The 26,284-nt window shown below is 38.4% G+C and overlaps 1 protein-coding gene across 2 annotated transcripts in view; it reads left to right on the top strand.

Annotated features, from left to right (window-relative positions):
* The window catches only part of chd6 (chromodomain helicase DNA binding protein 6), a 117,834-nt gene that overhangs the window by 16,815 nt on the left and 74,735 nt on the right, over positions 1–26,284 (top strand). For both annotated transcript variants that reach the window (XM_055222157.1, XM_033966101.2), the window contains exon 2: positions 9,544–9,593. In XM_055222157.1, coding sequence (XP_055078132.1) covers positions 9,564–9,593 — 30 coding nt within the window. In that variant the 5' untranslated portion in view covers positions 9,544–9,563. The remainder of the gene's footprint in view (positions 1–9,543; positions 9,594–26,284) is intronic.

Genomic DNA, 26,284 nt, shown 5'->3' with positions numbered 1-26,284 from the left:
AGCACAGTTCAAACGATAAAAAATTATGTTGGTCCAATCCACTTATGCATGTTATGGTGAATACAATTAATCCCCCAATTTCGTGATAATTGGATTTAAAAAAAAAAACTTTTTATGCATATTGTAGCGGGGCACTATACCCACCATTGGTTATGTGGTCATTACTTTGCTCTGTTGAGGCTTTGATTTGCACTGTAGGCTGATGCATGTGGCGGTGAGCAGGTTATTACCTGATATTTGGTATCATAGAAACAGAAAATAAAGACAGTGTTTGATGACGCGTTAAACAAAAAAAGTTACGAATATCCAAGAAAAATGTATTCTTATTCACAGTGAGGAGGGGGAACAATTTGTGGTTGTGGCATTGACTTGGTTTTCATCAGGCATTGTCATGATGCCCATTTGATCAAATTTTTTGCCGGTCTGGTCAATCCTACACATCCATACTTGTGTAATTCTTTGGACCACTACTTTGTTCTTCTATTTGAGTAATATTCTCTCTTGAGTACAAGTTTTGGCTACTCTACCCTCCTCTGTTCTGCTAAATAGAAGCATTACAGAAGCAGTAAGAAAAATGTACTTGGATTATGGGTTTTGACATCTTTAATGCTGCATTAGTCTTCAAAGTGGAAAGTGTTCTGAGCTTTGCACACGGGGCATTGTGTGTCCGTATTGAACTGTGCAAAACTTGTATGTCCTGTCCTCAATATGCAGGTTAAGGCAACCCAGATTCACTCACAATTGTTGTCCCTTTTTAAATCAGACACATGTGAAAAGCCAGGTCATTTTAAAGTCCACTTTTCTTGCATTTTATGATAACATACAAACTTTAAAGAAGACATATTGTGCTTGTGTCTCAATAAGAGCTGGGCCATTTGGCTGAAAATAAAACTGATAATTAAAAAAAAAACTCTACTAAAAATGTAAAAATGTTCTGCAAACTACAGAAAATTGTCAAAACAAAAATATGTATGATTGTTTAAATTCAAGTTGTAGTGCAAGTGAATAGTGAGCTCCTTTTAACTAAAAGCAGCTAAAAAATGTGATGTTACTTCAACATTGTATTAAGAAGTGAGGAAAAGATGTGATTTACACTTTCACAACATTTAATTTGACGTCAGTGATTTCAAAGTGTGCTCTGGCCCTGTGCTAAACTCCTCGGCTTTTCTCTTGAGAGTTACAAACACACACAAAGAGCACATCACTTCTCAGAGTGAGCACACACTAACCCAATCGAACCGTGCCCAAGCACAGATAGCTCCTAAAGTGCGGTGCATTTGTCCAGTGTGAGTGAGACTTGGCCCGGCTGAAAGAGGTGAAAGCTTGAGAAACATGTTGCAGAGTGTGTGTATGGTCTCTGGGTCTTGTGTTGGCCACATCCGTGAAGGTCACTCTTATGTCGTGTACCAAGAGGTTTCTAATGTGAGGAGATAGTCGCGCAGCTCACACTCTTAGGACAAAATGGACAATTCATTTCCTCTGTGTAAACTCTGATAAAAGGGCTTTTGATTTAAAAAAGCTCGGATCCAGGAAGTGGGTGAGGAGCCTGTGCAACTGTAACTCAATAATACAGCATTATCTTCAATTAGTTGTTTAGGACTGTACAAATAGTGTTCTTCCCAATAGCCTGCTTTTCATTAGGATGAAATGAAAGAATAGGTGAGAATTGACTGTAATTAATTGCCATATAGTTACACAGAAATTCCCTAAGTAACTAGTGTTGTGTATGACTGTGCTAGCATATATTAGCTTCTACACAAGGCTCAAAACTTTTATTTCACCATCAAAATGCGGCAAGAAAACATTCGTTATTGTTGTTTTGTTTCAGTCTCTCATGTTTGAAATATCCATCTCAAACCGTGTGTTTTCAGCTTGTGTCATCATTAGGTGGCAGTCCAGTGTTTGTCCATACACTTTCACCAGACACATTTTAATCATGTCAACGCTCAAATTGCCTGCAAAACTTTGAAACTGGCTATTGTCTTTAGCCTCATTTACACTCATATGTATAGGTTTCCTTTGGTTCCCCCTATCTCCAAAAAAATGTGGTTCGAGGCATATTGGGAGCAGCTCAGGACTGGCCTGATCAGATGTCATTTTGTAGAACAACTAATAAGAAATACACCACTGTACCTGGTTTTCTGAACAGTCTGCATAATACATCATTTTAACAACTCTGAAAACATGACTCTTCTGGGGAGGCATGCCAAGTTTAAAAAATGGTCTAAAAAAAATCTGATATTCAAAGTCTACACTACCAGTCAGAAGTTTGGACACACTTCTCATTCATTGTTTTTCTTTATGTATTTACAATGTAGAAAGTAGTAAACATAATCTGCACATCAAGTATATGAAGCAATACCTCTAATATGCTTTATGTTTCAGATTCTGATTCCTCGAAGTAGCCACTCTTTGCTTTGTTAACAGCGTTGCAAACCCTTGGCCTTCTCAGCTTCATGATAAAGTCTCCTGAAATGGTTTTCACTTCACACGAGTTCATTACTGGATTGCCAAGAGTCCAAAGCAGTGAACAAAGCAAAGGTTAGCTATTCTCAAATTCACAAATCTAAAATCCTTAACATGTATTGAGCTATTTCACATTTTCTGTTTACTACAGTCCATTCATAATTTCAATGCCATCAGTCAGAATCTACAATGTAAATAGCTAAAAATAAAAAAAGCAGGTACAGTGTTTTGATAGGTAGTGTATATAATGCTAGGATTTCATTTGTAGCAAGGATATAAAAGGCTGGTTGGTGTATTGCTCACTGGATAAAAAGCCGTGTCTAGACAGGCTTAATAACACACGGCCTGAGCAACGCTTTATTCTACAAATATTACTCCCATTACGTTAGCATATTGAACTCGCTAACATTATTAGCTTCCCTTTAATAAAATGTTCGACACACAAAGACGTAAACAAAGTTAGAGGAGCAGCAGCAGGCCCCAAGCACGACCAGCAAAGAGGGAGGGGGCCTTGAGTAAGAGCAATAGGTATATGAAGTGGTACACAGCCAGGAGCTTTTGCAGTAACGTGTTTTGTTCTGGGTGTTTTATTGGTTTAATTTGTATAGTAATTATTTTGGATCATGCCAGCTAGTAGTTGTATCTTAAAGAGGGGGTAGTTTAACTGCTAACATATTTAGATCATAGTGTTACCTTTTATTGTTTTGAAAATGCTATATTCGCCAAAAACAACATATTGACATGTTTTACAAGTTTCACTTTCGTCTGTCCTCCCTTTGGTCTCTGCACTAAGTCACTCCCCCTTCAGAGCACTATCACAGCACAACAAGTCTTACTAATGAAACTATTGTACACAGTTGTTGTCTACCGTTTTGTATCATGCTTTTGTATATATATGGAGAATTGTTCATCTTAAGGAGGGTTCGAATAGGGCTTGGATGAGATCGCTAAATTACTGAAAGAAACCTCTTCAGACAGGTTTTAGATGAAGGAAAAACTTTATGGCATACTAGAAAGCTCAAAAAATCGATGTAGCCCCTTCTTAAAGTTAAGGCCTATAGGCATTTTTTTGTTTTTTTTAAAGCAAAATCTGAACAGTGTTTTTCTTCAAGACAGCTTAGTTGTCAAAGTAAAATATTTGACATTATCGCTATAAACAACCTAATTCTAGGCTAACACTTTTAGGATATCTTTTGGCTAATTTACGCTAACTACATCTCAAGCTGTTTCAATTTTTCGGTCATCTTTTCTTTATTTTAAATAATGTAACTTTTATTCTTTAATTGTTTTTTTGCTAACTATGATTGGAACATGTCCAGTCTTTCAAGATCCTATATTAAACTAAATTGATTCTTGTGAGGTTAAAGCCAAGTTAGAATGTTAAAACATACCTGTGGTTGTGTGTTGTTTCATTCACACATGTTTGAGTAACCCTGCATTAATAGTCTGTCTACATCTCCAAAGCTCAAAATGCTCTGTTCCACCTTGTGATGTCATGAAGTGGTGGTTTTCAAGCTAACAGCTGCCTTTTACCTTTTGTTCAGTAGAGATTGGCAATTCCAAAGCTAAAATTATCCAGATGTTTTGGGTACGAGAGAAGAACTCAGCCTAAATTTGCAGGATTTATGCGTTAAATGTGTGAATGAAACAAAACACAACCAATTATGTTTTTAGATGAGGAAACAACATTATAACGTAGGTCAGAAAATAGCGCAACATGGGAGCCCTTTAACCAAATTATTTAGTCACCCCTCATATTATTTATTAAAAAAGAGGGAACTGTAGTACTACTCTAAATGTCTGAATCGTTTTCAGGGAGTTTAGCTAGCCTTAAACGGTGTGTAAAGAAAACACATTGATAAAAAAAAATTTAAAAATCCTGGACAGATGGTTTTCTTAGCTGATAAAATCCCAAATATTGACAGAAAAAGGCGAGTTTTGCTGGATTAGGAGTACCAGGTGGTGCAGGAGTTCTCCGTAAAGGTGGACCATAGACAGGTGGTGTGCTGCACAGTTGAAGTTTATCATCCTGGTGCTAATCTGCTCAAAGACAAAACGCTTCTTGTCATGAACAAAATGTGTGCAGCTTCACCTCTCACTGCCACCAGTATACACCCACTGCTCTGTACCTATTTTGTTCTCCATATTTTCTATATATTTATCTTTAATAAATATGCCCCAGCGTATATCAGCTGTGCCCTAGTAGGAAAGCCTCAGTCTGTGCACTGTGCAGGAGGCAAGTGCCAAGAGCACATAATGACATGAGGAGCCCCACTCCTACTAAACATAGGTACAGATTAAAAGTTAAAGTTCAGTGATGTATGTCGATCATGATCACCGGGCAGGTCAGATACAGTGGGTGCGGGTGGGTGCATCTGTATAGGTTTCCCCTACCTCCCCAAAAAATGTGGCTTGGGGCATATTGGGCATATTGTCATTTTGTTGAACAACTAATAAATACACCACTGTACCTGGTTTTCTGAACAGCATAATACATCATAGAAACAACAACACTGAAAACATGACTCTTCAGGGGAGGCATGCCAAGTTTAAAAATGGTCTAAAAAAATCTGATATCCAAACTCTACACTACCAGACAGAAGTTTGGACACACTTCTCATTCATTGTTTTTTCTTTACTACTCTTTACTACTTTCTACATTGTAAATACATTTTCTTAGACCAGGGGTCACCAACCTTTTTGAAACTGAGAGCTACTTCATGTGTACTAAATCACACAAAGGGCTACCAGTTTGATACGCTCTTCTGAAATAACACATTTGCTCAGTTTGCCTTTAGTTCTACATTATTAATAATGATAAATGATAATCATCTCTGTGAAGACACTGATCACATTAATGATTTCTCACAATTATCAACAATGAGCAAAGTGGGAAACAGATATCAATATTCAGCACTTTAACTTGATTAATCTTAGTAATTGTTAAATTTTCAGATGATTACTTACATCACTACATCTCATAGGAAAAGTGTCCCATTTTCACGAGCCAATGACAAACTTTTTTAACAAAACAAAGAATGTTGCACCATGTTTCAAAAAGTTATCAACTATGTAATGTAAGAAAAATCAAGTTACATATTTTTAAATAACTCTTGGTTGCTTTTTGTGACTTTTCCACCAGTCTTGTTTAAAAAAAGACTGTTGCTTACCCAAAGCTGCCTGTAGCTCACGGGATTTTTCTGCCCATAGTGTGTGTCCCGGTGGGGAGTTGGCGTGGAGCTTTTGTGACACTTAGTGAAGTGTCCCTCCACATTGTGCCGCTTTACCTTTGCCACAGTCGCCGCAGATGAGACACACGCAGGTTTCTTCTACAGTTGTAAAAGTCATTGTGTTCTGCCATGTTTTTGGAGTAAACAACTGCATTCAGTGCACATCTTCACAGCGCTTGCTAGCTGGGCACTTGTTTTGGCACGCGTGCAATACTGACCTTTGAACTGAGATAGGATTTGAGGCAGGTAGTGTAAATAAATGAAAATAATAGAACACTTTGTAAGTTCTAAGTCTGGACCGTGGTGTGGACATTCAGGTGTAACTCAGCCTAAATAACACGAGTCACTTGGTCTTCATTATTCACATAGAGATCTTGAGACACAGATATTGACACACATAAACACTTCTGAATACTTTTCTTTTTTTACATTGTATTGATTTCTATTAAAACTATTGCATTAGAGCTGGTCACGTGACACGGTGCAGACACTCCCTCCGAAGCCTGTTCCACATGCGCTCCAGGCGGTGTGAGCGGGACACTTGGCTCTGCTTCGGAGGAGCCAACTCCAGAGGAGTGCTACAGAGTGGTCTATGGAGGAAGGATCCTGAGAATTGAGAAACACTCACTGTAACGATAGTGATGCTCCAGCATGAAAAAACTAGTGACGGAACAGTCTGCTTCCACAGAGCATATAGGTTCCTCACCTGGACTCATCCAGAGCACGTTCACACTGCATCGGTTGACTCCTACATGATCCAGGCTGCTAGTCCCACACTCCTAAAAGCTTTGCATTGTTTCCGAGCAGCACTATTATGTATGACCTAGGTCCTGTGGTACAGCACAGCGCAGTAGAGGAGCTGGCGACAGCATCGTTCGTGCTCTGAATGCGGTCAGTCTTTATCAGCATATAGTGAAGAATCAAAGGCTGTGGGAAACGTTTAGAGCCCATGAAGATGTTCTACAAAGCCCAGGCACTTTACTTTTTGAAATGTCTCCTCATACTCGCGTTGTTACATACCTAAACGATTAAGATATAGTGAGAAACTTCGCCACAGTACTTCACGCTATTGAATCCACACAGCTACTCTATTTCAGTTGGATTAAAAGCAACATAAAATGTGAGACCAGGTGTCCTAACAGATATCTGAGGCTTCAGTTTTGTTAAGACTCTGGATTTTCTGGCCACAGCCCGGTGTGAGGCAGGGGGAGTGTGCTTGAGAGCAGGGACGGAGCACAGGGAGGCAGCAGAGGGCGGTACCACTGGCACAGGAGTTGGACACACATGAAGAAGCTTGTGTAAAACATGTTAAGTTTAATAAGAATATCCCATAGTTATACTAATAATAAAATGGGTAAAAACCTGCGAGATAATTCTCAGTTAGGCTGCTACATGCATTTATTCATCACCAGATTACAGGAAATTGCATGTTTTGTGCCACATTTCTTAATGGGGGTCCTCCAAACCCCCTGCTTGAAAGAGGTGCATTACATCAGACTTTTGAGAAAAATGTAGGTAGAAATAAAAGGGGTTAGTGCCCCAGCGTAGCTTTAGGTCCAGTGACGTCCCAGCTCGCAACATTTTCTGAAGCTATCCATAGGAGCCAACAGCATGAGGCAGTTTGCTGTGATGACAGTTATTGTTTTAAGTTGTTTTATATCAATATTGCGATTTAACATGTACAAACTCTAACATAATGACCAGCAGGTGTCATAGATTATAATAGACAAAAGCTTAAGTGGATTTAGTTTTTCTTTTATTTTATAAAAAAATAAATAAAAATATGACTGAAAATGCATAAGGAATGAATGGGGATTTCTTCGTCTTCGGCAGTTTACATTATTGATTTTTTTTTTCTTTTCTTTTTTTCCTTTTTTTTATAAGCATCCAACCCTTTACTGTATATTCCCCCTACACTGTTTCCTTTACCCACTTCCTGTAATGTATCTGTTCTAATAGCAGTAATTAAACCTCACTATAGACTCTAATGAAATTAACTAAAGCTGACATTACCTATTCCCTCAGAAAGTTACTTTAACCTGACTGTTCTTTTGCTGTAAGAGGCCAACAATACTTGCAAATGAATATGATGCAATATGCAACAGAACGAACTGAGGGCTGATTGTTACTGTGTCTACCCGTGGCCACCAATGCGTGGAATGGAGTTTGTCTTGTTTAAATGTATAATGTAGCAATTTAGTCGTCAAATCTCTAACAACATTCTTTCAGTATTATGGGTGTTTTAACATTAACTACTGCACTATATTTCTGAATGGTATTGGAAAGAGTTTAAGAATGATTTAATCTCAAAATGTGAGTTGTTTTATGGATCACATGGCCTAAACTAGACTAACATGTGACAGATTTTTGTGGCTGATACAGAATACAAAAAACCATCACGAGAAAAGGGAGTTAGTCATGAGAATTTATGATTTAGGCAGTGAGATGTTATTAATTTCTTAAAGCCACAGTATGTAACTTGTTGCGCAAAATTTTACAAAAAATAAAGGCATGCATCCTGACTCTTATTTGGCCTGAAAGAGGGCCTTCTACTACCTGCTTCCATGGAAATAGTGTTTCTTTAGCTATAATCTTGTACTGTATAGCATAAAACGTGTCCATCTTCATTGAGGATGTTGGTTTTACCTTTCTTTTTCCATGGAATACTGCAGGTGACATGCTACCTCCAGAAAGTTACATACCATACCTTTTAAAGCATCACCGTGTAATGAGCTTTATGGCATTTGTCTGTTCACTTTTTATCTGGAGTTTTCACAGCAAACCTGTTAGACTGACATTTGGCAGATTGTTTGCTGTTTGCCGTCTGTGTTGCATTTATGTTACACTGTGAAAATGGCGGCTGTGCTACGTGTGAGATTTGAACCAGTGCCCCACCAGTTAGAGGGTGCATGCTTGTTAACTTCTCTTAGTTATGTACATGATTTAGAAAAGCAGTGCTTCTACTTTTTAAGTTTATTTGCAGGTGAACACATGAAAAATACACATTTCATTACAATTACATTAACTGATTTTGTCCATCATTAACATTAGCAGTAAAATGCAATAAAATGTCACCATTCCCAATACATTGTTTCCTACAGTCCATACAAATATTAAACCTTATTATGTTTCCATAATAAGTGAAAATTATTTCACAATTTTTGTTACGTCACCCAGAGTGTTTGGTTCATGCTTTGATTGGGTTAATTTAGCTGGAGCCAGACTCACATCTTCATAAAGTATTAAAGACGTGTGTGTTCTGGATCCCAGGCAAGCTTAGCAACGCTGTCAGTCAAACCTTTTCCTAATGCTAGCAGAAGCCAACCTTGGGGAAAGACAGCACCTGATTAGTCTGTTATTAGTGTTCATATTTTGATTTATAGACCAAAAAGTGTTATAAAAAACCCGGGATCATGAGCAGCACTTTAATACAGATATTTTAAGGCCAGAATGACGAGTCTAACGGCAGCAGTAATGGGGAGAGGGCTGACCATTTTTCAATAGAAAGTGAATTGGAGCGAGTTGATGTAGCTGAATCACACGTATGCTCACTCTATTTGGAATGTGCTGCCTTGTGGTCTAGCTATGTTGATATATACAGTTTATGATTCTGTTGCAATCCCTTTTACTTTCAGTTTAAAAGCAGAAGGGTCAGTGCATCAGACAGCCTAATTATGGGACAGACCAATCACAGGCTACACACCAGGATCTCAAACCCTCCACCACTGATTCCGTTAATTCTGCCTTTTAATATAACAGTGTTCTTTCTCTAATTCTCTACTCTAATTTCTTCATTTCACTGTTGTTCAACTTGCGCTAATACTGTCCCCCTCTTGTCTGATTGCAGATGCAGTGAAGGGCTAGAAGATGAAAATACACAAGAAGGACAAGCAGCAGGTTTGTTGTGACATCGCCTCCTGTCTGTCTGGAGGCTACACTTATTATTTAGTGTGAACACATTGACTACAACAGCTGTTTCTGTCGACATCTGTGTGTCTACCAATGTTCAGGGACACCAGCGGAACATTGCATTGTTATTGTATACTGCTGTATTGAGTGTATGTTTCTAGTTTTTATTATATATTTTGCATTTTCTGTCATGGAGCAAAAGTGGGTAGAGTTTGATGAGAACAGTTGGTTGTTTTGCCCATGGTTCTACACTAGGAGGCAGTAGCTAAGTTGTGGCTGTTTGTTTCCAGATTTAAAGGTCAGTGGTACGAATCCCCTCCCAACATAAACATTCTTGCCCCCAGTATCTGCGTTCACAGGTGTCTGAATGCGTGAATGGTTCCTTCATGTTAAGTGCTTTGAGTGCCTTGAAGGTAGTAGAAAAGAGGTGTATAAATGACAGAACTATGAGGACAGGGCTAATGGTAAAAACTGAATTATCTTCATTCATGGTTCAATATTGGCTACAGCCCCTTTTGTACTAAGAGACTGAATTTCTTGTATGTAGTAATCTTACAAAGAAACACAGTTGCAAATTGTATAACTATATTTTTTAATAGTAGTGTATCATAGGTTGTTTACTTTGAGAGTTGAACATTCTGTACTGTAACACCTGTAATACTTTTCCCATGTATTTGAGAAAAAACGTGTCTTCCAGTACAGATCTATTGTATAAGCGGCTCTAGAGGTCAACATAAGTCTGCTGTGTACTCTCTGCATCTAATTGAAAAGTGTTTTATTGTTTGAGAATCAGGAAGTGCACGCTTTGCAAGGTAGTTGTTGTTGTTGTTGGCATTACCGTGATGGCATAATCCAGTTGTGGAAAGCACTTGTAAACTCATCGCGGTGAATAATGAGGATGCTCGGAATGCAAAAGGTAAGTGAGGAATAACTTTGAACCTCTGCAAAACGTTTAAAACTAGTTCTGCTTTATACGTTTATGGTACGGTGGAGTCGTAGTATTTTCACATCCTTTTTATGTTCAAGTAACATCATAGGAGAGCCACTGTAAATCAGGAAAATGTATGGTTTCTGCTTCTGAATAGCGCTGTGGGCCTCATCCTGGACTTAGAGGGACAACGATGAGCGAGGCTGTAAGCTCTTGGATCACTGGGGAGTGGGTATTGAGTGTGTAATGTGTTTTACTTGTAAGTGACTGTGGACACTCGCGGGAGAGATTCAGCTGGAGGATGGGGAGTTGATTAAAATAAAGCTGTTCAGATACGGAGCTGCAGTTGGTCTTTAGTTTAGGATATATGACAAATGATGTAGTTCTCATCCCTCCACAATGTTATATTTAGTAATGATTTTGATGTTATGGATACTTTACAGCTGATGTCATTAGTATTCTCTGAGCGGTGAGGCTTACACGAGGCACTGCTCTACTCGACTTTAATCTGAGTTTATCTTCATCTTAACACAGTCAGACTATTTAGAACTGACTTAGCTGGAACTGCAACAGGTGAGCTGATTTGTGCCGTTAAAAGTCCTTCTCAAGTGACATCTCTCACCGTTTTTTGGTTGAAAATCAAACGCCCAAAGACAACCATGAACTCGTATTGATCAAACGCTCCCGAAACTGTTTCAGACGATGTGTTTTTTCTCAAAACGTAATTGGCAATGTTTGATAATGTGTGCATTGCATCACTATGGTAAGGATGAATATTCCTGCATAGACATATATACAGTAACCCTCAGCGCAAAGTCACTGCCAAGTATCAGTAATATATATTTTTTATTTTAAACTCATTTAAAGTGCATATGTTCTCATGTTTGTAAGTATTACTTGGTTTAGTGGAGTAGTACCTGTGTATTTTATAGTTTTACGTCAGTCAAGTAGCAGTTTGTGTAAAAAAAAATTGAGAAGAAAAGTACAAAAATACAGGAAGTAGCTCTAAGTTTTAAGGAAAAGGAAGGCATTTTTCTGGCAGTTTAAACCTTCATTTAATATATATATCGGTCTATTATATTTTTATTAGTCGAATGATAACTATTATGCACTGCAGACATGTTTTGGCCCTTGTTTACAGTACGGTTGCTAGGTAAAACCATACTGTAAACAAGGTTGCTAGGAAATTACCTCTACGTATGTCACATCTACTGCCCACGTCCAGCCAGATAGTAAAAGTACAAGCTTATCCAACACCAAACTAACTGAGCATCATGTTTAAAAATATCACATTATTTTAAACTAAGAAAAAAACATACTTCTTGAAACCAACCTCTATAATGCAGAACTATTCATCTATTTAAATGATTTGGTAGAGTGGCCCTTCAAACCTTTTACCCGCCTTTTTGTAAATGTCCATATCAGCTTGTTTGTTAATTAATTGTGCTTGTTTACAGATTTCCAAACTAATTACTGTATATTTAATAAACAGCAGCAACAGATGAAGATTTAATTCAATCCAAATTAATTTCATGCTTCAGAGTTTGTATGTTAATAGATTTGTTGATCCTATTAACAGGAATTGTAATTAGCCATGTGCTGTTTGCTGATGCCCTTTTGCTAGCAGTGGAAAAAAGGCTGATTCTTGAGTGGCCTATTGTTACTTTAAAATAATATTACTAAAAGTGGATATGCGCACAAAATAGGCCCACTTATTCAAACTGCTAAATTACAGAAACAATCAGGGCTTCAACAAAACATGTCTGTGGTTCTGCTACTCGATCCCATTCACAGTTGCTAATTTGTAGCACATGTTTGTAAAATACCTGGATTTTAGCTACCCATAACGACTGGAAGATTATAAAAACATGTCTAAATTTGGACAAAGAGTCTAAATTTACATATGCAAGAATCACAAGTAAATTCGGTGCTGTGGGTGGGTACAGGGGATAGGTGAAAACATACATTTTATCATCTGATTTGTAATTAAGAACATCCCCAAAACATGACCCACCCTGGATCTATTTGCTCTTATGCAATATTTAGCACAATGATCAGACGTCAATGCATGGATTGTGTACAGGTTTCTAAAGGTTCTGTGCTTTAAAATGGTCTGGCATGTACATATTGGTGCAAGGGAAGCTGATAAAATGTTTCTGAAAGGGCCGAGTTGGGCTACTAATCAAAACATCAGTGCAAATCTATGAAATTGTGGCCGATGGCTGATGTCTCGCTAGACTGATTTAATCATCAAACTGATAAATCGTCCCAGATCCTTCTCAAAACTATTGTGTCAAATGCACTATACTGTCCCTAAAGCTGTGATGATGGTATTTCTCTGGAGATGGGGAGTTTATTGTATCTTTAGTTGAAGTGGCAGCATTTATCCTCTCCATCTGAACACATAGGAGATAAGGGCGTTTGTGCCGTTTACTCTACGTGTGTGCGCGTGTTGCAGTGTGTGTGTGTGCATTTGAGTGAGTGGGGGTGTGTTTGTGCATGTGCGAGTGAGTATGTGTGTACTGTTTAGAGAAGAGCCTTGGGACTGACAACAAGCATAGTCAGATTAAAATGCTTTACAGGAAGCACTGCAGAGGCACCACCAAATTATTTGGACCATACAGCAGAGCACAAGATAATTTATTTATTTTAATGGAAGGTGACATGTCCTACAATGATTTTGCTGAGCTTTTAACTTGGTTCATTTTTAACATATCATCTTAGTATTGTTATCAAAATGACAAAAAAAAAAAAAATTGTCATCACCCACTAGTGTTGTGCGGGCTTTTTTTCTGTCCTGCCCCACCTGACCCAAGTAAAAATCCAACCTGACCCACTCAGCCCGAAGAAATGGGTTCAAATGTTGGGACCCGACTGGATCCTAACCCGCCGACATTCAAACTAGAGCATTGTGAACGTGCGATTTTGTATGCTGTGTTAAAATCATACTTTGTTTTACCGTTTACAGTAAATGATCTATTCAGGACATGCTTGAAATGGCTTATGCACTCACAGGATATAGTGGAGGTTGAATCTTTTAGGAGAGTTTATGACTAAAGCATCCCGATCATGCAGGAGTGAGGAGATCAACTTCCCTATACTAGTTCCTGAATGGTTCTTTTTTGTAATGTAAATTAATGACCAATGTTATTACGTGATGTTCAGTTATAACTCTAAACAAATGAGTGTGCAAATGAACCAGAGCAGCACAGCTGATCACACATGGACTCACGCACTTCAGTTCACTTTTGTTTTTGCTGCATACAGCACTATGGTGTTTTGATAAACAACTATTTTACTATGCGCTTACCTGGACAGAGGAGGAGGAGGATTACGGTGAACTTCACACAAACTTGTTTGTCTGCATCTTTAAGCACACACACCACAATGGGTATATTTACTACATCACTTATGTGAGAATTACACTTTTACCAGGACTGAGGAAGAGGAGGATGTTGGTGGAGTTTGGTTCATATTTTCTGTTTGGCTTCAACTTTACGCAGACACTGTACACTGGATGTGGATTTATATGGGATGTGTTTGATTTTTAGACAAGGCACTGGAGACATGTTTTTGAGTGGATATAAGTTGTCACACTGGACTCACTGTTTTTTTAGCTCTTCTGTTTGAATCCCACACATCACTATCACCCAGCCTTAAAATTATACGATATCCTTATTATCGAATACTGCTGTACTGATATATGCAGTGAGAATTGTTCTTATATATTTTGCAAAATGAGTCACTGCCTTGAAAGACAAAATAAAACAAAATGAGTCAAACTGTATTATAATAATAACTTAACAGACTAAACCGGGTCCATCCACCTTCATCAGACGCTGCCTTCTTAATGAAGAAACTATTTACAACGTACCCGTATGTCACCTATTCTATTCATGAGTCATAACATTTCTCCTCTCTTTTTCCAACGTATTTATTTTGTCAGCACCCATGAGTCAGCAGGCTGTGGGTAAAATGAGGTCTGATGGTGTGAAAGAGAGAAAGCGGTGAATCTGTGTGAGACGTGTCTTTGATCAGCTCTCTTCATCCTCTCTTCAGTTTGAACTAGAACATTTGCTTCATCAGATTTCGGATTCAAAATGGCACTGAATTTTTCACTTAGATTTTTTTTTTTACTCTGAAAAACATGTTTGAAATATTTTCATTCTGATTTTCAATTGCCGAAGTTTTAAGTTGTATACATCTTTTTAAAAAAAATAAAAATCACATTTTAAATATTCAGCAGACATCTTTTCAAGCCATCAAATTCAACAGTCAAGACTGGCAGTAAAGATCCAAGATGCCAAGGCATAAGCTTCGTCTGTGACTGACATAGACTGTATAAAGAAGTGGCCTGAGTGTGTGTGACATCATCATAGCATTCGGATCCAGTCAAATGAAGCTCTTTGAGGTTAGAGCAGTTATAGGAGTGAATTTGGAGCAGAGTTCCATATTTGGAATTCCGGCCACAAGTATCTTAGCAACTAAAGAGCTAATCTGGAGCGAAGCTGTTGAAGGTAATGCCCCTTCCTGCCCACACTGCTGGTTTGGCAACTCAGTCAAATTTGTTGCTAGTGGGAGCGACCCTGTCGTTTTCTTCTGTGGCGTATAATTAAGGAATCCAATAGGAACAGATTTGGTTTGGTTAATTCTGGCCAATCAATTTGATTCTCTACAGCATTTTCTGGCTGTTACTAAGTTAGATTGACTCATTTAGGATCTGTCGCTTATGCCTTGGCATCTTGTGTCTTGGAATCTTAGAACTGTAAGACCTACTTCTACTACTAGTATTATTTTGTGTTGAAATTTGTATTACATTGCTTTTATAATTTTTGTGGTAAGCATCTCAACCATTTGGTAGGTTTCAGTTATTTATTACTTTCATCCAAGACATAGTGCCAACAAAATCACATGTAAAAAAACAAAACACACATCTTTTTTAACATTTTTTTTTTTTTTTTTTAAAGAATGATTTGTCTAGGGAAGTTTAATTCTTCCACAATGCTGAACTACCTTTCCGGACAAGGTCTTAAAGAGGAGGTATTACATTTCTTTGGAGTATTAATTGCTAACACATTACATATTTAGACACCTATTATTTTATTGTTTGAAAATGCTGTATTAACACACTTAATAAGTTTCACTTCTGTTTTTGACGCTCTGAGTTAACCTTCCCTTTGCTCTCTGCGCTAAATCACTCCTCCTTCAGAGCGCTATCAGATTACCATTGGCTTGCATTTTGCTAATGAAATTACCCCACATCGCATCAGGTTTTTGAATGTGTAGTGTATTGTGTTGGATCCCGCTTTTGTATATTTATGGAAAAATGTTGTGTGTGTGCATGGCTAATGTGGGCTGAGCATTGGGCAGAAATTTACTGCTGACCGTAAGGAGGGTTCAAATAGCGCCCGGGGGAGTCGCTAGATTACTCAAACATGCATGGATGACATATAAAACCTCTTCAAGCATGTTTTTGATGGAGGAACAATATTGTAACATGTTAGAAAGCCCCAAAAATTCAATTTTACATAATATCCCCTCTGTGATTAGGAGTGCCTAGCTGGATAATCACACTACTGGGCATGTTCTATGTTAATTTAGCATATAACCATTGCAATATTATTGTTTTTATATATATATATATATATCTCCTACCAGCTGCATATGACCTTCGCTTGAACTGTCTTTGTAACTAAATTCACAAATCCCGATTGTGATGGTTACATTTCAGTATGTTTGTGCGAACACTGCAACTACAAGTCTCTCAGGTGCATCGAAAGACAAAAGGCAAGGTAAAACAAAAACATGAATTTGTGGACCGAACAAAGATACACCTATTTGCGTATTTGTTTAGCATAGGGCCTTTTCCGCCTGTCAGTGGTGCAGCTGTGAATAGCATCGATGAGACTGCAGAGGTCTATATACAGAATGTGACCGAGATAGCGCCAGGGCCTGTGTGATATTGATTCATACAGGGCCATATAGGAGCCAAGCAGATGAACACTACTCGCCCCTATGCTCTGCCAGATCGGCTTCGCCAAAGGGGGCTCAGATAAACACATCCTACTTTGTATCTTAGGTTTTGTTAGGGATTTCGACATGATACAGACGTGAAAATTCAAAAATACTGCAGTTAAATTTGATCTATTTGGGGTTCTAAGAAGGACTTTGCTAGAGAATAGAAGAATAGAAAAGGTTTGTGAACTTGTAGTGCATTGTTTTGTATCATCCTTTTGTGGAAAATTGCCATAGGCTTGTGGGCTGAGCATTGGAGAGGATCGTACAGCTAACTGTAAGGAGGGCCCGGGAGAGATTGCAAAATTACTCAAACATGCATGGATGACATTGAAAACCTCTTCAGGCATGTTTTTGACGAGGGAACATTATAACATGGTAGAAAGCTCCAAAAAGTGTTGCATACCTCCTCTTTAACGAAGACTAAACCAGCACTGAAACAAAACCTGTTACTAAATAATGAAAACCAACCTATACCTTTGAATTAACTTGCGCTGCCATAGTAATAATTGCTCTGCACCCATTTGTATATAGTTATAGCCTATACAATGTGCTTTAGCGTTAGCAGATTGAATTGACATGAAGCTAGCCCGTGCTTCGTGGTGCAGTTGTACTGGAGATTGATGGTGTCATTAGCTGTCTACAGTTAGCTTAACGGCTAATTTTAGATTCTGGGTTATACTTGTATCTGTCTGCCGTGCTTTTGTCGGGAAGATGGGGAATGTATGGGCCAGGTTCCATATTAATCATTTTGAACATATATCTATAAGACTGCAGTGGATATAATATTTAAAGCGTATAAACGATGCACAAAAATGGATGACGATTTGATTTTCTCATCAAGGACAATCATTCACTATGGATATACAGGGTGTCCATAAAGTCTATTTATTACCGTTTATATTATTTAGATTTGTTATATTGTAATCAGGGGTTATAAAATTTTTACATTGCATTTTTGTATTTCATGCGTCCTGTTGATTAAAGAGGCATCCTTTTGAACGGCTACTCCTCAGTGTGTATTATGGGTTCTATGGGGCTATGTTGAAGATGTCATGTATCGAACAAAGATAGGGGACATTACTGAACGAAAGCAATAGATAAAAAATGAGACTGCAACCACTGATGAGTCTATGCTACAGTACCAGCTTGATGTGCTTCGTGCGACTACTGGTGCCCACATAGAGGTGTATTAAATGAGGTAAAAAAAAAACTTTGGAAACCACTGAGTACAATAGAACAAGTCTGATTGAGATATCTTATCAATTGCCTTTTGTAATATCTTTTTTTATTGAGACTTTATGGGCATCCTGTACATAAGCCTGTATGGGTAAAGTGTCTTGCCCAGTGACACCTTGACAGTCTGCATTGCTGGTTCCGAAACATAGAAGAGGTGCAAACTATCATGTGATTTATGAAAAACAAAACAAAACATGAAAATCAAAGCTACCACTGAATATACCAGTGCATATCTCAGTAATAGCATATTTTAGTCAAGTGGGTAGCTGTAATGAAAGGCTCATTTGATTGTACAGTGCAGCAAGGGGCTATGTGTAAGAAGTGAAGAGGTTAGCGATGTTAGCGCCGTTAGCTAAGTGGCCATCGATCTGCGTGGATTTCAGGTCATAACCTCCAGATGAGAGGAGTCATGAGTCAACACGAAAGACCTCAACATAGTTTTATTTGGTACAAAGACTCATGGAGAATCAATGCTCTTTCAACAGTGACTCAAAAATATGTATTGAAATGACTGATATGTGAGCCTGTCAACATTTACAGGGGTATACAGGTATACAGTATTTATCACGGGGACTTTTTGTTTGTACTAGTGGGAATTTTTTTGTTATTGTTAGGTACGACAATGAGATTTAAGCTGTCGAGGTTTGAATTGTGAACTTCTATGACGTGTTAATCAAAGTTATACTGTCAAAACCAGACCTGGAGAGACTTATCCATGCTTTTATCTTCAGTAGGTTAGACTACTGTAGTGGCCTGTTCACTGACCTCTCCAAACAAGCGTTAACAGCTGCAGTACATCCAGAACGCTGCTGCTCAGGTCCTGACTTGAACCAGGAAGTATGAGCACATAAGTCATGTGCTCAGGTCTCTGCACTAGCTCCTGTGGCTCAGAGAATAGACTTTAAAGCAGGTCTACTTGTTTACAAGACTCTCCATGACCTAGCACCAAAGTACATCCCATGTTTAGTCCTGCCCAAAGTCAGAACTAAACACAGGGAATCAGAGTTTCAGTTTTATGCAGCTAAAACCTGGAACGGTCTTCATGAAGATGTGAGACAGGCCTCTACTTTGACAATGTTTAAATCCAGGCTCAAAATGGTTGTGTTTAGCTGTGAATATGACTCAAAGCCTTTCTTATTCTGTAAACCACTTTGAATTACTTTGTGTATGAATTGTGCTATACAAATAAACTTGCATTGCCTTGCCACTACAGATACAAAGTGTTGCTAAGTTGTTACTATTATGTAATATTAGGTTTCATTATCGTGACAGACCTACTGATATGCTCACAACCCTTTCTTTATTCCAGTGTTGTTTAATGCCGCTTAGCTTCCAGTCAAACAAAAAGGAAAATTACTTTGCGTGCGCTTGAGAAAGATTGAATAAGACCATGGTACAGGTTAGATCTGTGGAACAGTGACTTCGCTCCCAGTAACAATACATGTTTTTTTTTTTTTAATAATTAAAACAAAGCGATATTGTGGAACCTCCAGGCAAGTAACACACTGCATCTTCAACCTCCGTGATGTTCTTCAAGTCAAATTAGTTGAGCATGATTCACTTTGTACTAGTGGTATTTTATTTTATTTATTTTATCAGGAAGTCCCACTGGTATTGCATCTCATTTTCAAGGGAGTCCTGAGTACACAGTTAAACATACAACATTTACAATTCATAAAATACTTAGTAAAATGCACCTTTAAAATATTTACAGATCGTGTGGGCCATAAGCTTCAGTTAAAACAATTACCCCGGTCTGAAAAGATGACAGATATAGTGTGTTTACATTCACTTAAGGGAATTACACTCTTTAGTTTGAGTTGCTTTATGAGAGTGTACCCGTGTTCTCTTGCTCTGTGTAGATTTGTGGTACTGCTATGGTCAGTCGCTCCTGAGAACTCGTATTGTAACGATGAGAACTGAATTGAATCAGAGAGGTGAGATACTATGGACGTTTTGCCAGTATAGCTTTGTAAATGAAGATGTGGGTGTGTTTAAGTCTGCGGGTCTGCTGTGAGGTCCAGCCAACGTTGCTGTACGGATGGGACGATAAACAATAATATCGTTTATCGCAATAAAAAGGGTTGGCAATAATTGTTTGTCGCACTTTTTATATAATCGTGATAAACGCCAACAAAGATAATCAGCATTGTGTCACCAGAATGTGCAGGAAAAAAACTCCCTGATGATCTCCTCCTAAGCCAAACTCTGGATCACTGTTGTTTTCACTTATAACAAAGTACAATACTATACAGCTGTTTAAATATGGAGAGTATTCACAATATTAAAATTGTAATTATTAATATCCAGAACTAAGTTTATCCTTAAACTGTCAGCAGCAATAATAATCATGATATAAATGTTAATCACAGTTATTTTGACCAAGACACCCGTGACACCAAATTTCAGTATCGTCCCATGCCTACCTTGCCGTACAAATCACAGTGGTGAGTGTAATAAAAACGAAGTGTGCTGTGGTAAATAGTGTCATGATTTTTTAAGGTACTGTTTGCTGCGTGACCATAAATAATGTCCCCATAATCCAGCGCAGAAAGGGCTGTAGACTGACTTAATGCGTTCCTATTTTTATATGAAAAACAGGGGTTATTCCTGTAAAGAAACCTGTTTGAGTTTTAAGTTTCTGTGAAAGATGTCATTGTGTGTTTTAAAAGATCGTCTAGTATCCAACCAAATAGTGAAGTATTTATAATGAGGGACGTGTTCATCGAGGTCACCATTTATATGTGTATATGTTTATGTGTATATTATTTACTTTAAAGGAACTGTATGTAAAATTTTGATTTGAAATTCCATAAACATGACCTAATTATGTCCCCAGAACTGAGGTAAATATTCAAGCCAAATATAGGCTAGGTCTTACTGCTAACATCTGTTCAGCTTATGTTGTGGAGCCTGATATTAAGTATAACATAACTAAGAGTATGATCATGATCTGTCGGACCAAAGAAGACAAGTATATGAAGTATCCTGATTTTTGCTAATGTTGCGTTGAGGGTTACAAATAAAATGAAATATCTCGGGCGTATCGTCACTGCAGACATGGCAGATGATGGTGATATTTATAGGATGTTGTTGCTCAGACAAACACTCTTATGCGCCAGTTTGGTTCTTGTACTGATGATGTAAAGTTGATATTGTTTAATTCATATTGTACACCATTATACACTGCACCCCTCTGGACTCATTTTAAAAAAGACAGTGTGTAAAGGCTGCAGGTGGCTTATTATGAGGTTTTACGGTTGCTCTTTGCAGGTGCTCTTGAGGAAGCCATGATGGACTATTGTGGCTACACGAGCAATACTAAGAACTTTAATGTACAGGTTTATTTGCAGGAAGTCAGAAAGTGGAATAGTAATGTTACTCGCAAATATAGGATTCAGTGCAATATGCTTAGGCCTGTCATGGTAATTACTATTTCAACTTCAATACTTCAATATTTTTTCAGGCTCAGCATTTATTGCATGTAGCTTTTCTTCACGCTAATGGTATGTAATATTAGGCCTTTATGATGACATTTGAGTGGTTGATGGTCCAATAATTCACTTACATGACACATTATAGATACTAAAACTATCTACTTTGGTGTTTCATTGTGTTTCATTTATATATTGCTGGCCCCATTGTTATTCCTGTTCCTGTTTTACGGTTATTGTGATATGTAAGTGGTGTAACTTAATTTCAATATTATAATTTATTGTGATGTTGTCAGAATGAATATATCTCATTTGAAAGATTGTTATCGTGACAGGCAAAAATACGCCAACAGTCCATGATGGAAATACTGGTGTAGTCACCTTTTTAAAACATGTTAATTGTTTGTATTATCACAGTCCTTGTCTGCTTTAAAAATAGACCATGAGTCCAGAATAAAGATGAATTGGATTGAATACTTTACACTTCTTCTTAATTACATAAACATTGGACATGATGACTAAGTTGTACTTTATCTGATTAAAGTACTAGCAACACAGGTTCACTTGTGATTGTAGTTCCTTAAGCCTCTTTTCCATTGGCACAGTTTGCTTGGGGCTGCCTTGGCGTGAGTTTGTTTGGTGCGACTCTGTCCAGCCAAGCCATACTGTCCAGCAAAGCCTTAACTAAAGCGATCCAGGAGCCATACCATGCTGTCCCCCTCCGGGAGCTTGTACCCTCCAGAGTCCAGGGTGAGATCTGCTCTAAAGTGAATCAGTGGAAGCGAGGCTTTATTTAAACTTTAAGAGCACAGGCTGCATACAGTTCATTTAATTTGATCTGCTATTTAAGGCTGCCCCTTCTAAGCTGGACTTTTTGATATAGGCTACACACCTGCCCTCTTCCACCAATGCTAAACCCCGTAAATGCTCTCAATGTCCTGTGCCAAATTGAATTCCCTTGCCTGGCTTCTTTTTACAACTTGCGCGCTCCAGGTTTGAGTTGGTCGCACTTGCACTTCAGAAAGAGAAGCCAGCAGGTCAGGATGTAGATGCGTGGTGCTATGGTGGAAGTGTGAATAAGTAATAAGTGCTTTTTATGTTGCCGTTCCCCATGAGAAGGAGAGAAAGGGGGAGAGAGAGAGTGCTGTGTAAGCGCTGGTTTAGCCCCTGAGTGTTCTGGGATATGGAGCCGCTAATGTCTGTAGAGGATTCAAAGTCATTCAAAGTGGCAGACAGTTAACTTGTTGTTTCTTCACTGTTATAGGCATTGTAAACTCTTTTCTGATAGCTTCATCTGTTTGAAACTATAACCTTGGCTAACTTGTTGTTTGACTTCTAGACCTACCACTATCTCAGGAGACCCAAGAAAAAAAAAATGCATGACAGGAGCTCATTGGTCACAATGAGCTCCTGTCATGCAACTATAATTTAGAACAAAATCAAACATATTTCTCCTCATAGACTGAATCCTCATAGACAAATTCGCTCCTATAACGTCTCGCCTCGATGAGCTTCATTTAACTGGAGCCGAACACTGTAGGTGATGTCACAGTCTCTTAGTCCACTTCTTTATACGGTCTATGATTTCACCTCAGATTAACAGAGTTTAGTGTGATTCTGCAGAAATCCGCAGTGTTCGTCATAAGCAGCCATAATAGGGACCACTGATTGGCTGGTCCATCTGTCAGTCACGTCCATCTGAACTTGGGGAGATTCAGAGGTGACCAGACTCACATCTTCATAAAGTATTTGGAGAAATGTGTAAGGCATTAGAAAGGCAGGCAGGTACTTCTTCAGTAGTGATGAGGTTTTGTTGTTGTCTTGCATGGTATGCTGAGTCGAAAAACAAAGCTCTCAATTTATCATTTAATACAGTCCTACCCTCTACCATCAATAAGTCAAGATCCATGGAAGCAAGTTGAAATGAGTTTCCGTTCCTTCTGAGATAGTGTGAGAAGCTTAGTTACCCAATTAATGGATGAATGTAAAGCAAAGATGTAGAAAGACTTGACCTGACTTGACTTAAAGCTGCAGGAAATAACTATGCAGCTAAAAAACTGACTCCATGCGGAATGTTACAAAGGATGGTTTGGTTTTAACTTTCTCTTTCCATGGAATCATGCTCGTGAAGCGCCACCTCCAGAAAGATTCACGGTGTGGCTTTAACTGAAATGCCACACCAACCAAACCTGTTTTAGAAATGTACACTTACTTACTGTAACTTATCTTATACGTTCAGCTTAGTCTTATTTTTTCCAATATTGTGACTAACAAGTTTAACTTAAAGACGCTGTACTTGATTTTTACTCAAATACGTACATTTTTGCAGTGGTTCAAAGGTATTCTTCACTTACCTTATGCATTCTGAGCATCCTAATTATTCACTTTCAGAGAGAGTTTTGCCATTAATGTAAGCTAACACCAACTAGCATGCTAACAATGCACTTTTGGATTCATAGACGGTAAAACGCTTTATATTTAAATACAGACAGTACACAGCGGGTCATTTTGATCTGCTTATACAATATATCTGTACTGGGACAAGACAATTCTTGCTCTTTATGTAGACTTGGCGTTCTCAAACCTACAGCATTTTTCAATCCCTCTGACGACGACACGTGTATCTCGATAATAGATCCACGGCTGAGGGGGCTTTCTCTACAGCGGCATCGAACCGGTCTCTATGACGACCACATGTTTACCCCCGCCTCCCGCAGCTTCAGCGCCGAGAGCCAGTTTCCATGGTGACAGCCCCATTTAGCCCCACCCCTCCCTCTCCCTCTCTCTCTCTCTTCCCCCCTTGTGTCTGTGGAGGCCGATCGGTTCTCCTCGCTCGGCTGTGTTCAACTGTTTTCTGCCTGATGGACCCGAGCGAGAGGGATATCTGCATTAGGCTCACGACAAGCAGTAAAACGCTCCGCCGCGTCCAAAACCAGAGTCTACACCGGCAACATGTGGCGGGAATGGCAAGACACTAGATGCAAGTTGGAGTTGTACATCTGGGACTGGGTGGTGTGCAGCCAAAGTTTCCAGGACAAATGACAAAAATGTGTGCTTTTGTCTGAGCTGCACTGTTCTGGTGCCTCAAATACAAAATTATTCAGACAGTATTATTAATATTCACAGCTGAGGTGGGAAGAATGCAGTTTTGAAAATTTTAGCAATGGGTTTTTCGTTTACAATAAAAATGCTGCAAAAAGAGCTGTATTCAGTGTCACCCACCCTTAATAGTTGGGTTGTCAAAAGTATAAAAAATCAGATAATAATCAATACTATTTTGAGCAGGTATCGATACTAAAAAAGTCACATTCACAGAACCATTTCCAAATAGCTTTAGAATGATCTTGAGCTGTATCAGGACAAGTATAAGACCACACAGTCATCCAGGTAGGTTCCATAGTGGTACATGGGCGTATACTTGTCTTAGTATGTCTTTTATATTACCATGTGTCATCTCTATTATTTAAAGCAGACCTATTATGACTTTTCAGAGCTTTTAACCACACTATAGTTGATTCCCCTTTCCCTTTACTCACCCAAAGTTGTATTTGGAGTGATTTATGCATATTTGAGCAATCTTTAATCACTCATTTTCGATACATATTGTGATCAATCCCCATTTCCACCGTCACGGCATACGCCCACTGCTCTGTACTTACTTTTTCGTTCAATTTTATTTTCTTAATCGGTGATATGTGCAGGATTCGGCCGTGTTGCATAGTCATTTTGGTACAAATGAAGAAAGATCTGCAGCTATCCATCAGAGGTGCAGACTCTTTGTTGTGATGACATTTACAGCGACCTCAGCTCCCTTTGGGCACCTTAGTTTTCCAATGCAAAAGTCAGCGGATTTGTTTCTTTATTAAGTTGTTTTAGATGAATATTACAATTTAAAATGTGCAAATTAAAACATAATGATCCACGGCTGTCATAGCTATATAGCAGATACAAGCACAATGGGTCTTCTTTATTGCTGAAAATCACATTTTATTCTCTTAAGCAGTGTTTTTTTTTAATCATTGTAGTGTCCATTCCTTAGTATTGAAATTGAGTTTGAAATTTAGTATTGGCCGTTTGTGGGGAAACGGTGGCTAGCTTAGCAAATTTAGTAATAGCATTGCAAAGCAGTTTTAAAGTAAAGCGTTTAGAGCTGCCAGTTGCTTAAGTACAAGTTAAATACCTAACCAGGCTGAATAGTTAAATCTTGTCCTGAGTGCAAATTGTTTGTTAAAGGCCCGGCTCTTGTTCTGTTTTTCACATTTTAAAGTAAAAGACTAGTTTATCTGGAACTGTTTGCAACGGTTCAAACTTTTTCCTCACTTTCCTAACACATTCTTAACAACCTAATTATTCACCATAATGAGTTTGTAAAGCACGTTTCACAACTTTCAAAGGCCAGAGCATTAAAATGACTAGCATGCTAACAATGCACCAGCCTTAGGCCTACTTCCTGGTTTGCTGAAGATAGAAACACTTTATAATTAAAATATGCACATTGTCATTTTCACTCTAATATCTGCGTTTACAATCTGTACTGGGGCAAGTCAAATTTTACTTTACTACATGAGATACTGTAAATCTGGTGCAGCCCCTTTAAAAGTTGAGAATACAGATATTTCAGTATCTTCTAATCTTGGTAAACTGCTCCACTTGCTTATTTTAAATCGGATATTATTGCCTCACTCTAATGTTACGAAAGAGAACACAGTTTGTGAGGCCATTCACTTAAAATAATCAGGTTTATATTTGCTGCTTTGCTGACGTCTTTACCTGCGTGCATGCTCAAAGCACCTTTATCAATTCATCTAAAAACTAAAGTGAAATCTGGTTTCTGTTTTGTATTTTCTATCTACCCTGCACTGCGTGAATCTGAGTCCTTGGAGGCAGGCTGATGTCATGTCATTTACTGTGGTTTCTAAATAAAGTCGCAGACACTTTTAGACTCTGTATGACATGTGCTCTGCTGTCATAGAGACCGAGCCATTTCTATCACCAGGGCTGGATGGGAAACAGATTCACACTTTGTTCCTATAGAAACATAACAAGCATGCAAGCGGTTATTA

The sequence above is a fragment of the Periophthalmus magnuspinnatus genome, chromosome 5 (genome assembly GCF_009829125.3).
Source record: "Periophthalmus magnuspinnatus isolate fPerMag1 chromosome 5, fPerMag1.2.pri, whole genome shotgun sequence".
Taxonomy (NCBI): domain Eukaryota; kingdom Metazoa; phylum Chordata; class Actinopteri; order Gobiiformes; family Gobiidae; genus Periophthalmus; species Periophthalmus magnuspinnatus.
The sequence above is the reverse complement of the archived record's forward strand: the minus strand, read 5'-3'. Positions and strand labels throughout refer to the sequence as shown.